This window comes from Falco rusticolus, chromosome Z (assembly GCF_015220075.1).
Source record: "Falco rusticolus isolate bFalRus1 chromosome Z, bFalRus1.pri, whole genome shotgun sequence".
In the NCBI taxonomy this organism is placed as follows: Eukaryota; Metazoa; Chordata; class Aves; order Falconiformes; family Falconidae; genus Falco; species Falco rusticolus.
In genome coordinates this window covers 71,666,957-71,683,240 of record NC_051210.1, presented here as the reverse complement: position 1 = coordinate 71,683,240, position 16,284 = coordinate 71,666,957, and the positions used below count along the sequence as shown (strand labels likewise).

The window sequence follows — 16,284 nt, the reverse complement described above, 5'->3', positions numbered from 1 at the left end:
GACAGTAATGGGCATACACCTAACTAGATGCAATTGCCAGTGAAAGGTATTTCACAATGGTCCTGGTGACCCTAGCTGTTTCCTAAGGCAGAAGGCTGGCGATGTCACCCACCCTGAGGGGCAGCCCCAGTTTTGCAGCAAAACTGCCTGATCCTGATGCAATGCCTCAGAGATTTGTACTTTCTGCTAGCTAACCACCACAGTGCTTGCATGCTTTAGGAGTCCCAAATGCTCAACCTTTCTCAATCAAACTTTACTTTTTCTAACTTGAAATTCTGAATTTCAGTGATGAAGATAATTTTCATCAACACAAAGATCCATAAAGAAGCGTGACTACAGCAGTTGTGACCTGGTGCATGAGCCATCAGTGCTAATTGGTTCAATTGCGCGGTGCATGCAAAATGCATTAAACACATCTGTCAGCACCTTCCACATGCAGAACAGGGCGAGCCCAGCCTGCAGACTGTGCTGGATGTCTAGCTTTTCCTATTTATATATTCTATGCTGGAACTGCTATATTTCATGGAGAAAGCTATAATTTGTGAATTTTATTCAAGAACTTCTATTAAATTGAAATGCAAACACCATTGCAAAAAGATTTTACAATGACAAAAGATTGAAAAGCCCATCAGAAAAACGATATTGATCTTACGAGTGAAATTGCTAGTAGATTTTATTAAAGCCAGCATTTTCAATATTAAGAACTTAAAAAATGCATTTTAAAGCATTGTCCTTCAGATACACTTAGAAACAATGAAGAATTCCTGAGTAACTATTCTTATACCAGTATTCTCCAACCAATGTACATACTACATATGAAATCTACTTTCTATAGTTTTTTTTTAAATTTTGGAAATTTACAGAACATTTGGATCTGTTTCATAAAATAATTGTGCTTCAAGTAATTCTGTTGCTACAGCAATGACACTACAATAACTTGAATGTTCCAGATTGCATACAAATTCTGAAACTGTAATGGAAAAAATGCCTAGCTTGTATTGCAAAGCTAGCAATGAAATGATTTATGCAAATGGAAGTAAGTTTGCATTAAATATTGGATCACTTCTTTCTCTGCTGGGAAGTATACCGTTTATTCTGCATATTATTCAGAACATGCAATTTAATTTATAAATATGTTTCTTTGTGAGAATTGCTGGCACAATAAGGCAAGGAGGTTCTACAGACTGTTCCCTGCACTTAATGCCATGACAGAAATTTGAACAAATGCAATTAGTTAATGGCTGGTGACAAATTTTTTCTGGGTGGTACTTTTTCAGATCAGCACCCTCTGTACTGCTGTATTTTACACAATGACTAAAAAAAATATGAAGCACAATATAAAGATTTCAGAAGCCCAGATAGTGCTGAGTATCTCTCAGCAATATAATGCATATATGGAACAGATGGTTGTGTTATTCCAGATGATGAATGTTTTTTATAGTCAGAAAAAAAACCAACTTTCCAAGATGAAAAATAAACAACACTAAAGTAACCCAAGAGCTGTGAGTGTGGCTGAGCAGTAGTTTCCACTTACTTTTGGAATGAAGGACATGGGGATGAGAATTAAGAGTAGTCTACAGCATTATGAACATTACAAAGTACAGTTGGACATATTTCTGCACGGAGAAAAATCTGCCTCTTCCTAGACATATATAATTTTCTGTCCTACTGAAAGGGTATGTTCTACAAGTGACTTCTATGAAGATTTCCAGCTTCCTTTACAAATTCTACTCTGTAAAACAGACCTTTGCAGTCTTTCTAGGAATCGAAGTGAAATTTTTCCGTTTGTACTGATGTCAAAACGAGGTAAAGGTACCCAGCAGCTCACAAAACCAGACCCAAAAGCAGCGTTGGTTTTTTTTTTTTTAAAAAAAGACAAATTCCAGGACAAGCAGCATCACAAAGTAGAACAGGATGTTAAACATTCCAGAAATAAAAGAGGAAGATACAGAAAAAGACTTCCTTATACCTAACTGCTCTGCTCACCAATGTCTTGAGTATAAGCCCAGCTTTTAGCGTATTAGCACTACAAGAGGTCACACAACTAATTCAGGTATTTTTCTTCATTACTTTTGACAGCTATAATAGTTTCTCTTAAAAACTTAGCTTAAATGGGATAGATGTATTTTAAGCCTGACTTCGTAATTTTCCAAATCTATCACCAAGACAGGGACTTTCTGATTAAGGAAAATGTTAACAGATACATTGTCACAGATACAAACTAAACAATGCCCAGAAATGCCAAGAGACCAATTAGTGGTATCCACGAAGTCCTTTTTTCTCTTGGACCTTCTAGGTCATTACATTATCTTTAATAAATAAAAAATAGAAGAATGCTTAAGAATGATAGGCATATACGTGAGACAATGTAAATGGATAAATACCGCTCATCTGTAGATCTGTCTTACTAATTGAAGGTTGCTTTTAAAAACAGTGTAGTACACTTTATTTCTCTTGATTTTTTTCCTTAGAAATATAGGAAATGCAACAGCAGATCGGATGAGGGGTCTAGCTCTCCAAGCATTCTGTTTGCCCAGGACCAGCATCAGATACGTGGAAGAAAGTCCTGTAACTGATAGAAAGTGCATGACAACTTCTTATGTACAGGGCTTTTTCTACACGTATATAATAGCTGATCTGTAGTAGCTGGTTTCAGCTTTTTACCACTCTTTAGTGTTTAATAAGGCTTTACTGCTTATGTGGACCGTCTCAGGTAGCTGTGCATATCCCCACTTCTGATATCACACTATTTTCTTCTCTTCCTTTTTTTTTGCACTGACTCATTTATCACTCCTCTCAGTTCTACTACTCATTTTTTCCTGTCTACTCTTACATTTGATCCTTTTGCTTCCATTTTCCACTCTCCCTCCCTCTGTCCTCAGCTGTAGTGAAAAATGCATGTTTATCTGCTCTGATTTCTCTCATTATCTACCTATGTACCTCCTATAGTGACTGTACTCCTCTTCCATTCTGCCACAGACACCATGTCCCTCTTCCCATCATTAAGCTTTTTCTATCCCCATATATTATGTATTTCTGTATTTATCTTTGATATATATCTTTGATCTTCTGCTTGACATACGCAGAAAAGACAAAGAAATTCCCTTATTTGTTTCAAAATTGTTTTCAAGGCAGGGCACAGGATTGTTCCAATTAATGTAATTCAGTCCATCTTTCCATACCCACAGGAATGTGAGTCTGGAGGGTTTGGCATAGTTGAGAGCAGGGCTAGTCTCCATATTCACTCATTTAGGGACAGAATTTAAAGATTTACTTCTCAGGAACTCAGCTGAAAACAGGTCTTTCTAAATAGCAAGTACGGATAAATGCTTAGTTCCATTGCTGAGTTCCAGAATGAGAGCATCTCTGACAATGCAGCCCATTCAGTCCTAGAGCACTGAACACACAGGCAATGGCAAAAAACTTTTCAGCCCAGGAAAGGAACTGGCACTTGGCTGCCAAGCTGGTTAGTATGGCTTTCCCTGCAAGATGGATTTTTCTTTGTTATTTTTTCATATTAAAATATTTCATCTACACATCTGAAACTTCCCATCCTAGTACTACCAGTGTGAGACAAGTGATGATTCCATGGCAAACTGTTAGTTAACAAAAATAATTTGACCATTACAGATTTTTTAAAATCTTGATAGAATGATTCACAGTTTGACACACAATGTAAAATGCTTTTGTCTGCCTTTTTAAAGGGAGCAAAAAAAAAAAAAAAAAAATCTGAGGTAGCAATTTTTGAGAATATGATGCCTGATCTGATGACACTTTTTCATTTCATTTGTCTTTATGGCTTTGTAGAAGATGTCTAATATCTATCAACTGGCTTAGATGACTTCTGCTTCCTTGCACAACAACCTCAAATTGTTTACAGTTAATGAAAAATTATTAAATACATTGACGTGAACCCCACATATACAATGCTTCAGAGATCACACATTCTGCTTATTCAGTTTGAACACCTGCTGTCACTACACTTTGAATACTTAAATGACATTTAAAGCAACTGTATATTTTCCAGCCATTTAAACAGAGACAAAATCAGCTATAGCACAAAATTCACTGCTCTAACATAAATCAATTACATATTTGTTTTACAGTTTATTCTATAAACACATACATCCTTTTACTTGTATTATATAAGGTCAGTTTGCTGCATTTTTATTATATAATCTTTGTAGTTACACAGTATCATCATGATCATCCTTCAAGCCTGCATCTTATGTGACAGTGAGTTTTGGGAGCACATGCCCTGCGTCAATAAATCCTATTTCTTTAGAAGTCACTGAGACACTAAAATTATACATCAAGTCTGTCTTTGCTGAGGAAAAAAGTCTTAATCAGAAAATTTAGATAATGAGTCATATTTGTCAATACTGAAGAAAAACTGCTCATAAAACTAGTCTGAGTCCGAAGGAAAGGTAATTTATTAAAAAAAAATTGATTTCATGAATTTTATAAAATCAATTACTTCTGAAGAGCCTTTACGCTTCCTTTTAGGGCTTTTATGCTATGAAAAGTAATTCATGCTTCAAGTGACACATGCATAAATTTGACATTGAAAACATCATTCAAACTTTTCAAATAATTGTTCCAAGTGAGAAGGTTGACTAATAGTGCAAGAGCTAGAGGGCTAATCCCTGTTCCTCAGGTAAATTCTGTTACATAGTTCATTTCTCTATACATCAAAGGAGGTGTCCACAGCCTGTTATTCCCCAGTGGTGTGTCATAATTTTACAATGTGTACAACTGCTGCAAAATCTCATCTATTTCCTTATAAAAAACTATTTCTTAAGAGCTCCAAGCAAAAATATTGTTGCAAACAGAAAGAATGAAGTATTTGAACATCTAAAGGCCCACACACTTAGCTGAAGGTTATTCTGATTTTACAGAACAGTAGTTTATTCCCTTCTTGATGTCCTTTCAGATGTTAAAGGGCATTTTCAGGTATTGCTCCCACCTTGGGAGCAACAAGGTGTTTTGGAAAATAAAATCAGATCCAAGGGAACAATAATCAACCTGCAGATTGGTCCAGCTTAAAGAATGGAATATGTTTATGAAAATTGTGTTCAAATTGTGTTTAGCTAGCAAATCCCTCAAAAAGCTTAGCTACCTGGGAGCAATGAGCAAATGCGCCTTTTCCACTCTGGCTGAATTTCCCCCTTCATAGAAAGCCATGTCTTTGGCATATTGAGACATTAATCAGCAAAGGTGGGAGAGAATCTACACCTCACAATGTAATTTAGGCTACAGCTATTTTGCAGCTTCAGTACCATTTTATGGCAAAGCATAGAAAACCTTCCACTCAGTTCTCTTTCTGTGTGAATTACTGGAGGTATGCTATAGTTACCAGCAGGTAGTCAGGATGAATCACACACTTAAAATCTGCTAAAAGTTGTGTCTGTTTGCCTCAGGTCCAAAGTTATCAATATGACAGGAACAGCCTGCTGCTGACACTTATCCCCTGATTTCTTTGGTTTACAGCATCAGTGTCATCCCCTGTGTTTTGTTTTACCCTAAGAAATCCACTGCATAAGGAAAATCTTTGGGCTGTGTTTTGGTAAGATTCTATAGCCTCTATGCATCACAAGATGCATCACAGAAGGCCTGTAGCAGCATGCCTTTATGCGCAGCATTAGATATAGAAAACAACGGCTTGGCTCAGATATGGCTATTTGTGTAAATAAAGAGAATGTGCCTGAACCGGATCAGCTCTGCCAGATTCAGTCAGAAAACAGAAGTGTAAATGAAGCTCTGTCGGAAAGAGTATATTACCAACTGACATACATGCACGCACACAAGTTGCTGCCCTGCAAAACATTCCTGATTTGTGATAAGTTGGTAGTTTCTTTGCAGTACTTTTAGCATCTCTAGAAAATATATGAGATATACTACAAATAGTATATCTACCGGAAAATTGTCTTGTTAACTATAACTGAACAAAATTTTACATTTGGCTGCCCTCTGGAGTAGCCACTTCATGTCTTCAAGTGTTAAATAAGTGGCTGAATTAAGAATCTAAGACACCTCCCTACACATTCAGCAGAGCAATGAGATTGCTCTGATCAAGCTCTGGAAGTGGGCAGTATGTTGCCTGTGTAGAGGAAGCAGACTTGAAATCTGATGCCTAAAGTAAATGTTATAGTATACACTAACACATATGTTTACAGACACACAGGTAGCTAGTTGAAGTCTAAAGTCCTGCCAGCAGAAGGGCTAGGCAGCTCAGCTCAACTGATCTGTACTTGAGCGATTCCATGGCCTGATGGTACAAGGCAAGAATCTGATTTGCCAAATTAGATTGGCCACCTGGGACCTTCAGAATCTGAAAGTCTCTTTTGGCTGGGTCTGCAGCAGGTTACCTGATAGTGCAGGAAGGCTACCAGTGCGTAAAATCATGAAAAGCTGGAGGAATTTAAAGCTGTTCAGGAAGGACAAGTACAGAAGACAGCTTACCTATAGTAAATACACTTTCCTTCACACATACAGTACCATTCCCTTACCTTATGTTTCCAGTTTCCCCTGAAGCTAGTGATAATGGCTAAATACTTGGTCCGGTTTTAATCAGGCATCACTTGGTCATACTTTCCTGGAGTAAATTAAACTTTTGTTTCAAGAAGGAAGGACCATTGAAAGTTCAGAGCCATTCCAGTATCATTGTGATTCTGCCTTCCGTTACATGGAATATGAGGAATCCTCACTGTTCCCACTGCTGTTTCGGGGACATCTGTCCAGCCCAAGTACATGGACTCCCTTCCTCATTCCCACTGCTATTTCAGCAGAACTCTGACTCAGACTTTATGCCTTCTATCTTTGACTTTGGAGGCTGGATTCCAAAATTAATGTTGATAAGTTCATTATGAAAAAGTTGACTTCAAACTTGCATTCCAGGCTCAAAGAAAAGTGCAATGCCTTAAGGATGCAGGAGAACACCATTCCATTAGTGATTAGCATCAGAGTACAAATTCAGTGGAAAAGAAGCTTTGCTCTCAAAACCGAGATTCTATTCTAATTTTATAATTACAGGTGATAAAAACATGTGAAACAAATAATTTATAATTCAAATAGTAATACATCTGCAATATATTAGAAATATAGTTTAAAAATTACTTCATATTAATTAGTATAAAGTTTAATTTTATGCTTTGTCTAGAAATGGTAGCTTTACTTGTTACTGCTCTCTCAGCAGAAGGGAACAATAAAGTTCCTAAGTAGCTAGATAGCATTGGGAAATTAAAAACATTTTATTTTGCTTTGCTTTTTTTTTGATAATAGAAAAATAGCCATTAAAAATACATTGTTAAACATATGGACTTGTACTACAGTAGATTGGTATATTATGTACACTAAGGCAGTATATAAAATACTGTCCTGCTATTTTTTTTCGAGGTTTGTTTGGAGTGGGATATGAACGAGATGGAAAGTTTTCCGTCAGATTGAAACAAAGCAAAAATATATTTAGAAGGATTTGTTATTTTACTGTAATTTGTTTCTTTTTTATTTATGATTTCTATATGACAGCTCCTTTTTTCTTAAGGATTGAGGAAAATTATAAAGAAAACTTAATCTAGTGTCAGAATGTGTTCAGAAGAAAATACATTGTAGATGAGAATGCTGTTGTGCAATGATTTATCTATGGTGTACTGATTGACTCATGACAATTTTTATCTTTGTTGAATCTGCAGTATTCACTCAAGTTTAATCAACTAATAGAAGACCTGCAGTGCTGAATGATTAGCTTACAATGTATTTTTCATAGCAGGTAATACCCATTGCCTTATTTCCCTGTGTCAGAAATGTTTAATGATTCAATGTTTACTTCCATGATTATTACCTAAACCCACAGTTTGTTTTATTCTTTGTATAATACACATAGGAGGCTAGGCTTTTTTAAGGTACTGTTTGCTATGTGGTTTTGTTTTACTGTACCTAACTACTAAGTACGTACTGTACTAACTACTAATTATTTAAAGGAGGGCATAAAGGAAGATGGGTCCATATACTCTGATCCACTGGCCTCTCTTTTGCACTCGCTTGGAACTGTCAGACAGTAGCTCATATTTTTCTCAGCTTGACTTTGCTGAATGTTCCAAGATGTTTCCATTGCAGGTTCTTGAGAAACAGATGTGTGTTGCGTGCGTGAGTCTGGCATTAATACTAGAATATTATGGTCCACAACTGTTGAGACCTTGGTGTATTCTTTGCTGGTTCCTGGAACAGTGTATTTTTCAGTCTTTCCACTATTTTCTTTATGTTTCAGTACTACTGCTGGCTCCTCATCTTGTCTGACTTTGTGAACTTCTACATAATCCATTAGTTTAGGATTCAAAAAAGGTGACTTGTCATTAGGTCTGCTTTGTTTGACCTGCACTGTGGTTTGGTCAGTTTTGGAATGCAAATTTTCCATCTCTCTTTGCTTTTCCATGTCATCGTAGACAGTTTCAGTGATAGGATATTGTGACTGATGCTTTTCTTCATTTCCCACCAAAACTGGTGCAATGTTCACATTTGTGGTACCCAGTGTTATCTTAGGTGCATCTACAGTACTGTGGTAGGCAAACACAGGAGGCTGATTATTAGGTAACTGAGCTGCAGGCCATGTGGATGATTTTGTACTCTCATTGTTAAAAAGGAGTATTTTCTGTTCTGAGGCTATACATTGAGTTTCCCAGCTCCTTTTTCCTCTTTTATTTTCTTGGATGTCTCTTAGGTCTTGTCTTTGAAGTGTTGATGGAAGGGCATGGGACTCCCTGCACTTCTCAGAAAGAAGAGAAGGGCTGTCACAGCTCCCTCGGCCTGAGTCACTGTCTGTTTCCTTGAGTATCATTTTTGCATTTTTACTGGGATGACCATTGCCATGGCTTGGCATGAGTTGCTGATCCTCACTGTCCTCTACCTCCAGATATTCTATCAGCAGTTCCTCACAGTCTGATGTTGGAGGGAAACCATGGCAACCAAGGGCACTCAGTAATTCTTCAGATTTTCCTGTCTAAGGGCATAAATAAGATATATTTTTTCACTGTTAACCTTAGGGTTTATCTGACTAGAACAATTGTAAGCAACCTACATATTTAATATACAAATACTTCAATAGTTATATCACTAGACCTAAGCTGGATTTCTACTGCTGCAGAGAACAGTGGAAGAACAGAGGAAAATTTCTTTAGTTCCCTCACTGGGGAGCCATAATCCCAGAATTCATGGTTCTAAAATGGGAGGACTAGGGAGGTTTCAGCAGGTAGGAATCTCATGGGTTTAACAAGATGGAAATGGAGAATGATACAGCATCCATGTCCTGTGTCCCCAGCATGGCAAGAGACTCTGGAGAGTAACTTCCATGAGAACTGGTAGGAAGATCACACAGGCGTTGGCTCTTGTGGGGACCCAGGGAACAGCTGAGATCACCAACCCCATTCTCAAATCTCCTCCTTGCTAGTGCAAGCCAAGACTGCCTCACACATACCATCCACATGATCAACCTAAAAGTGTCACTTATTTAACATTGATTAAATTAATTGAAGCTGGTTTATACTTTATTATGGTAATAGTGTTTGCTAGTACATAATTTCGAAAAGTAAGTAATGGTGAATTCTTTTTGTGGTTATCAGTGCTACTCACCTCTAACAGATGTGTATCTATACCTTTTATCTTTGGTCCTGGAACTGGTGGTAGGATAAAGGCTATCATTCTAAAAAAAAACAGAACAAATACACAAGGTGTAAGTATGGCTCTTACCTCTCTATTTTTTCTCCCATTTCCTTGGAATGTAACTGACATTTTAAACACTTCTCCCATATCTGATACCTCCTTGTTGGACCTTTGTTTCCCGTCCACCTCTCAAGCCAGATAATTTATAAATCCAGTTACAGTTCATGTTATGTATGTATCCTTTGATGTATGTATAAGGAAGAGAGCAGTACAAAAGTTATTCAACTGGAAAAGTAACACTGCTAATGTCTTTTTATTATCTTTTGTCCCTTAACCTACGGGTCTCTAGTATCCCTGTAACTTCATCACTGGCCAAGAAACAGCTTTGTGGGGCACAGTTCAGGAGGACTAGTGAGCCTGTATGTACATACTTGACTGTCAACTGACTATTACTAAACAGGATTTATGATCATTGACTTCTGATGGCTTTTCCATCAACAGCTTCTATCTCTTTCTTCCACTCAGCCAGTATTTTTTGCAAGACTTGTACAAAAGTGATAATCTTTGTGACAACTTTCTCTTTCAGATTTGATTGAATTTAGCCAGTGTTCTGGGGAACTGACAGACAGGTGGGCAGAAAGACAATTTCATAATACAACCTTGTTTCCTTTAGGAGATCAGGGCAAAACCAAAAGGCATGTCTTCTACAGGAGCAGGGATACTCCAATGTTTGCAGAATACTTACATAGCTAACCAGGGTGGTCAGAACTAATAGAGACATGTCTTTACCAACCGAGAATTTAGCCTGACCTCCCTAAAGAACAGAAATACCACTTCATCAGTTGTGAATTTGAAGTCAAATAACTGTAATTTATAGTTTATAAGAGAACACAAAACCTATAGGATATTGACTGAAATGTTAGAAGTCTGTTTTTGGAAAGTTTGCTGAGATTTTCAGCTCCAATTGTGAAATTGGTGACTTACCTGTACCCTTTCAAAACCATTGTCCAGCTCATGATTAAACATATAAGAGACGACAAGACACCAACGATGATCCACACAACCATATCTTTTACTCTAAAGTCTAAGAAACAAACAGAATTATTTAAGGACACACATCTAGCATATGCATAGTCAGCATGTAAAAAAAAGTCTCAAATCACTTTTATTTTAAAAATTGATCTAAACTGCCAAATTTGGTATTGAACCTAGAGGCCTTTACTAGCATAGATGGAGCTCAACAGTAATTATAATACCTGGTAATAAATATACTTTTTATTATGGCACTGTACAGGAAATAAACTCTCTTGGAAAAATGGTAAAAAAAATGTATGAAGAGGGAAATTTTGTCACAGCCAGTCATAGCAATTGGGTTCAAACCCAATTATGCCTATACTTCAGTCATTTCATTATCAAATACATATCACAGAATTAATGAAATGACGGGTTAAATGATATAGGACTAAATATTTTTTAAGTATTTCTATTGTAATGTGACACTTTTTACATTGAGGTGTTTATTTCAAATTCATTCCAGATAAAGAATAGTGAAGAGCTGTTACTGTCTGAAGGCAGTCACTCTTTGTTGTCTATGTATCAGTTTTAATGCAGCCACTGGTATTCCTTTAATGAAAATGACTTAATTGAAAACTACTTAATTAAGTACTACCATGATGAGAACAAATGAGGCAATAAACAGAAAGGGCATGCTTTTAATAAGAATCAAAATCGATTCACCTTCTTAACTCCAAAAAGTAATGAAGTGGAAAGTTAACTGGGTGTGGTACAGGGACTCTGAGAATTCCTGTACCTTAGCAATGATGTTCTTACCTGTTCTAGGGAAATTCTGGGATGTCAATCTGCATAGGTGCCACAAACAGCTAACAAAAGTGTAACGTGAACTTACATGTAATAAAACAGTTACTGAAGGGATGTCTGGCCACTCACCGGTAGGGATCTGAATATACTTTTCTGAGCTCCATTCACTCCATGATCCATGGTGGTCTGGTTTGCAATGAATCTGTACAATGTACTTCTTTCCGGGATTTAAACTAAACATTCTATATTGTGTTTGCTGTCCAACAAAAATAGTCTGGAAATTAAATAAAAAGCATAAAATGCACATAGAATAGAGACATTTTCCTAGGAAAAAATCACAGCTAGGTTTAAGTCTTGATATTGAAGGTGGGAATATAGAATGAATCTGGGTAGCTTCTTAATAAATGTTATGGGGTAATCATACATTTATTTATTTCTGTGGTTCAGCTTTCTAACATAATTCAGTGCTAATGAGATCTGGCTCTGATATACTATGCAAATTAAACTACTACAAAACCACATCATTAGTATATGGCAAATAGGAACGAACTGTGGTAATGGTAAGAACTGCAATCGTGAGGAGAAGGAGGCAAGAAAGAGAGATGGGGGAAGAAAATGTAGAGAGAAAAGAAGGAATGTGGAGTTGGTGGAGCTGTGCAGGACAGTAAAAAGTGAATCTTGCAATGGCCAGGGGGCTTGGAAGTGCAGTGGCAGAGGGAGGAGAGGGGGAGATACAGAGATGGCTGGTAAGTATTGCCGCAGCCAAGAAGGGGATGCGCCCAAATACCAATAACTGGAGTCTTTGGTTTGGCGCCCTGTTTAAGTTGCAGATCCTGACTACAGAGAATTATTACTATTATGTGGCAATGCCAACTATCACCTAATGGCCATTTGTACAAATTTCAATGATTTTACATAATGTCACTGAGCTTTCTGTTACCTGAGAAGTGCTTGTGGTTGGGAACAAATTATCACAAAAGAAACCTGACTAAATGAGAATGAACAATTTAAACTGTAATGCCAATATGATTAATGTATAATGGCCACAATTAAAAAGTAGTACTTTATCACCTGCTATTGCACAACAGCATCTGAGATACCTGTATTCTCAGCAGGAAATTGTAGATCACAGAAGTGCTTTTGAAAAATGATGAACTATTCAGTGTGTTTACTTCATTATATTCAGGCATGGGACCTGGATGACAAAATCTAATTGATCAGGAAACATCATCTAGCACAAACTTGAAACATCCTTACTTCCCATTCCTCTCCTTCTTCAGGCTTTAGTCGCAACTCATATTCAAGGGTAAGCCATCCAGATCTGACATCAGCCAGCGGGGGTGGAGACCATGTCAAGACCAGATATGGTTTTCTATTTATTGACTTTTTTAATTCCAGAGTTACGTTCACAGGAGGATCAGGCTGTACTGTTAAAAATCAAACAAATGACAAAAGTCTAAATGATTTTTTCATTGCATCTTAGGACGAAACACAAAATGGTGTGAGTGGTGAGTTGCCACCTCTGTTGCACCTGTCTAGTAATTTAGAACTGGTGCTGGCATACAGGGATCAAGCGTTTCCTGATAAAGTGAGCATGGATTTATGAATTTGAAGAAAAAACTGAAGAACAGTAAATATGTTGAGTTCATGTTGAGATTTCCCTTAATCATTTATCATCAGAAATATTTTTTTCTTGTATTACCATTTATTGTTGCTTTTCCCCACAACAATGTTTCAAAGTTAACAGCTTTAATGCTGTGTTATGAAAGCTGGGGTTTACCATAATCTTATCAAAATTGCTGTATATATTTAGGAATGCTTAAGCCACAGAGGTAGCTGATGAAACTTGCCCCCTTCATCTTTCACATTCAGAAAATGCAACAGCATAATGCCTACATGCATAGACAAGGATGTTTACAAATAAAACAAACCAGTAATATTAAAGACCTGCCTATATCTTAAAAATAAATTGAAATGGAATCCGGGTTTCTGCTACAGTCAGCCTTGCAGCTTAGTTAGTTCAGAGGTAGAGCTTCTGCATATTGTGCATGTATTTTGCCACTTGTCTGATGCAAAGCTTCATTGAGTAGTCAGGGCATAGAGGTAAAATGTAAAACTTGTTCTCCAGCAGCTCTTTTCCAGTTGCCAGACTCTAGGCAGCCAGATCCTCGATAACAAAATAGTTCTCTGTCATAATATTCCACTCTTTCAGAAAAAAAACCCAAATACTTGTCCACAGTCAGTCTGTGGAAAAAGTCTGAGGAAAGAGATTATAAGTACACTGCTATAAAAAGCACTAATTTAGCTTTGCTTGGGTCTGGAAGTACTTTTAGGTAATCAAATTTAAGTATTATTAGTTAAAAGATCAATTTGATTTCAGTTGCTGGTAAAGTGGAAAAAGATTTTAGCTAGATGATGTTTCTTGGGGCTTGACTGAAAGAAATACGGAAAACCAATAAATAGTTATTTGAATGCAGCTTTAAAGCTTTTTGTATTTTTAGGCTTCCTTTGAAAATAAAATGGCAAAGGGATGAATATTGATTTATTACTACAACATATAAGATCTTATTTGTTCTTATGAGTTTTTAACTTGGATATAATACTGTATATGAGAAAAAGCTGGAATTAAAATTCTTGGGTCAAAACCCGTAACTTGAATGATTTGGTTCCACAAAAATACTTTTTATCTCTTACCTATGTAAGTCACATCCACATAATGAGGATCAGAGACTTTACTTCCCATTTCATTAGTTGCCTTCACAGTAATATTGTATATGGTCCAGAAAGATGTATACTTTTTATTGAAGTAGCATGAATTGGGGCCTGCAGTTCTGTAATCTGGACATTCATAAACCTGTTCTTCTCTGAAATGAAAGAATCACGGTGATTAGGTTACACAGACTAAACCACCCGATTTGTTTACCAGTAATTTAGCATTATTTAGGGCTGGATCAGATTTGTCATGCCTAGCAACGTGAAGGAAATCAGAAAACTACTTTCGGACTAAGGAATCATTGGACAATTCCAGACACCGTAGTAAACATTTTACCCCAAAATGAACACTATAAAACCTGAAGAATTTAGGCTGTTGTAGATGCAGCAGTGGGCTGGTAGTGCAGCCCTTACTTTTCTGAAAGCCATTGTCCATTGCATAGCTCTTACAGGTTCCAGAGAGCCAGTACAAGTGATTGCTGAAGTCTTCTAACCTAGCTGTTAACAACTGAGTTATTTCCAATGTTCATTTCACACTTGCATTAGTTCTGCATGTTAGATTAATATGCTTTCAGAATCTATTTTGGTCTTTCATCACCTGTTCCTCAAAAAAATCTACTTTGTACCTGTCCTCCAAATCCATTCCCAAGCTTCCCAAAAGGAGTATGTAGTACTAGTTCCCAAGCTCCTCTGAGATGCGCAATAACAAAAAGAAAGTTGTGGATATGGACCTCACACTCTGTCCTGGGTGGCTGGACCAGTACCTGTCTTTTTCCATAGAGTTCCAGAGAGTTTTTCCTGGCTCTCAGCTGACTAGTATAGAGCTTAACATCCAGTTAGGACAGTGCAAGGTTTACCAGCGCTGGGTGAATGAAAAATAGTTCACAGGACCACCCCAAAAAACTGACTACGTCTTTAAAATGAATGTTTAGCACTTGATCTGAGTTCCAGGACCAAAATTACTGGATGGAGTTAGGAGACATTCATGGCCTGTGAATACTTATACAAAATAAGCATTATCACAAGATGACCCAGTATCTGGTCATTTTGGAAAGCTTTATATCTGGGGCTACATGGGCGAATTGCTACAGGACTGTGCATTTGTATTGTGTCCTATTATGCAGTTGCTGTGCATTGGCAACTTTTAAGGCAGTCTATATTTCAAGGCAGAAGAATCCACAGAAATAGGAACCTAACATAAAGAGATCCTCTTTCAACCTTAAATGTGTTGCTGCCAGTGCTATTCCTGAATATGTCACTTGGAAAAAAACATGTGGTATGGAAAACAACATCTCGTAAATGTCAAACCAATCAGGACTGATTTTCCAGGTCCTCCCAATAAAACACTAATTATACACAGCTTATTACCCTTCTTTGGTGTAAAGCAAAGTGTGGTTAGTAGGATGTCCTCCATCCGCACCAGGTTTCCACCAACAAGTAAATGTTTCTTTTTCTGGAGAACGGCATTTTATTATTGTAGGCTTTTCAGGAAGTGACTCTCCTGTAAGAAATAAAGAAATTAACTACTTAATAAGTTTAATGCATTAGGTAAACCCTGAATTCATTAAACAATGTCAAGCAGAGCACAGGAAAATATTTTTTTCTTTTCTACAAGGAAAGGCAAGATTTTGCTTCATATTAGCATGAGAAAGGAAGAACAGTTCAGTGGCTAGGGCAGAAACTTGCTACTTTAATATGAATTCAAAATCCTTTCCCACTGCAACTATGCTGAGGAACTATGTTTTTGTTCCCTGACTATGGCTCTTCTGTACCCCCAAATCTGATGCGTGCTCAAATACTGTCATAGCAGGTTCTCTGCTATCCAATCTATTTTCTACATAAACCATTTTTTCTTCAAAAAGTGTGTTTTAAGACACTTCTGACTGTTTAAAAATATGCTGTCATTTGTTTTAGCTTTTACAGGAAACAAATGAAGACCGTATGTGTTTGCCTATTTGCTCATGTCCCTGCCAGTAGTTCTCTTCTGAAGTACCTATGCTGATCTGCCCCCAAAGATACAAAGCAGCAGCTCTCCTATTTCCTTGCAAAGCAATGTTATGCTCAGTACTCAGGCTACTGGATTCCTGATGATGTTTTTAT

At 37.1% G+C, this 16,284-nt stretch overlaps 1 protein-coding gene across 8 annotated transcripts in view; it reads right to left on the bottom strand.

Moving 5' to 3' along the window:
• Positions 1-648: 648 nt before the first annotated feature.
• PRLR (prolactin receptor) overlaps positions 649-16,284 on the bottom strand; it is a 122,851-nt gene continuing 107,215 nt past the window's right edge. For 3 of the 8 annotated variants that reach the window (XM_037373101.1, XM_037373095.1, XM_037373102.1), the window contains 7 exons: positions 15,553-15,685; positions 14,167-14,336; positions 12,730-12,899; positions 11,602-11,746; positions 10,639-10,738; positions 9,625-9,694; positions 649-8,995 (listed from right to left, as the gene is read on the bottom strand). In XM_037373101.1, the coding sequence (XP_037228998.1) occupies positions 7,970-8,995; positions 9,625-9,694; positions 10,639-10,738; positions 11,602-11,746; positions 12,730-12,899; positions 14,167-14,336; positions 15,553-15,685 (1,814 nt within the window). In that variant the 3' untranslated portion in view covers positions 649-7,969. The remainder of the gene's footprint in view (positions 8,996-9,624; positions 9,695-10,638; positions 10,739-11,601; positions 11,747-12,729; positions 12,900-14,166; positions 14,337-15,552; positions 15,686-16,284) is intronic. The other 5 variants (XM_037373098.1, XM_037373096.1, XM_037373097.1 and 2 more) reach the window with 2 other exon arrangements.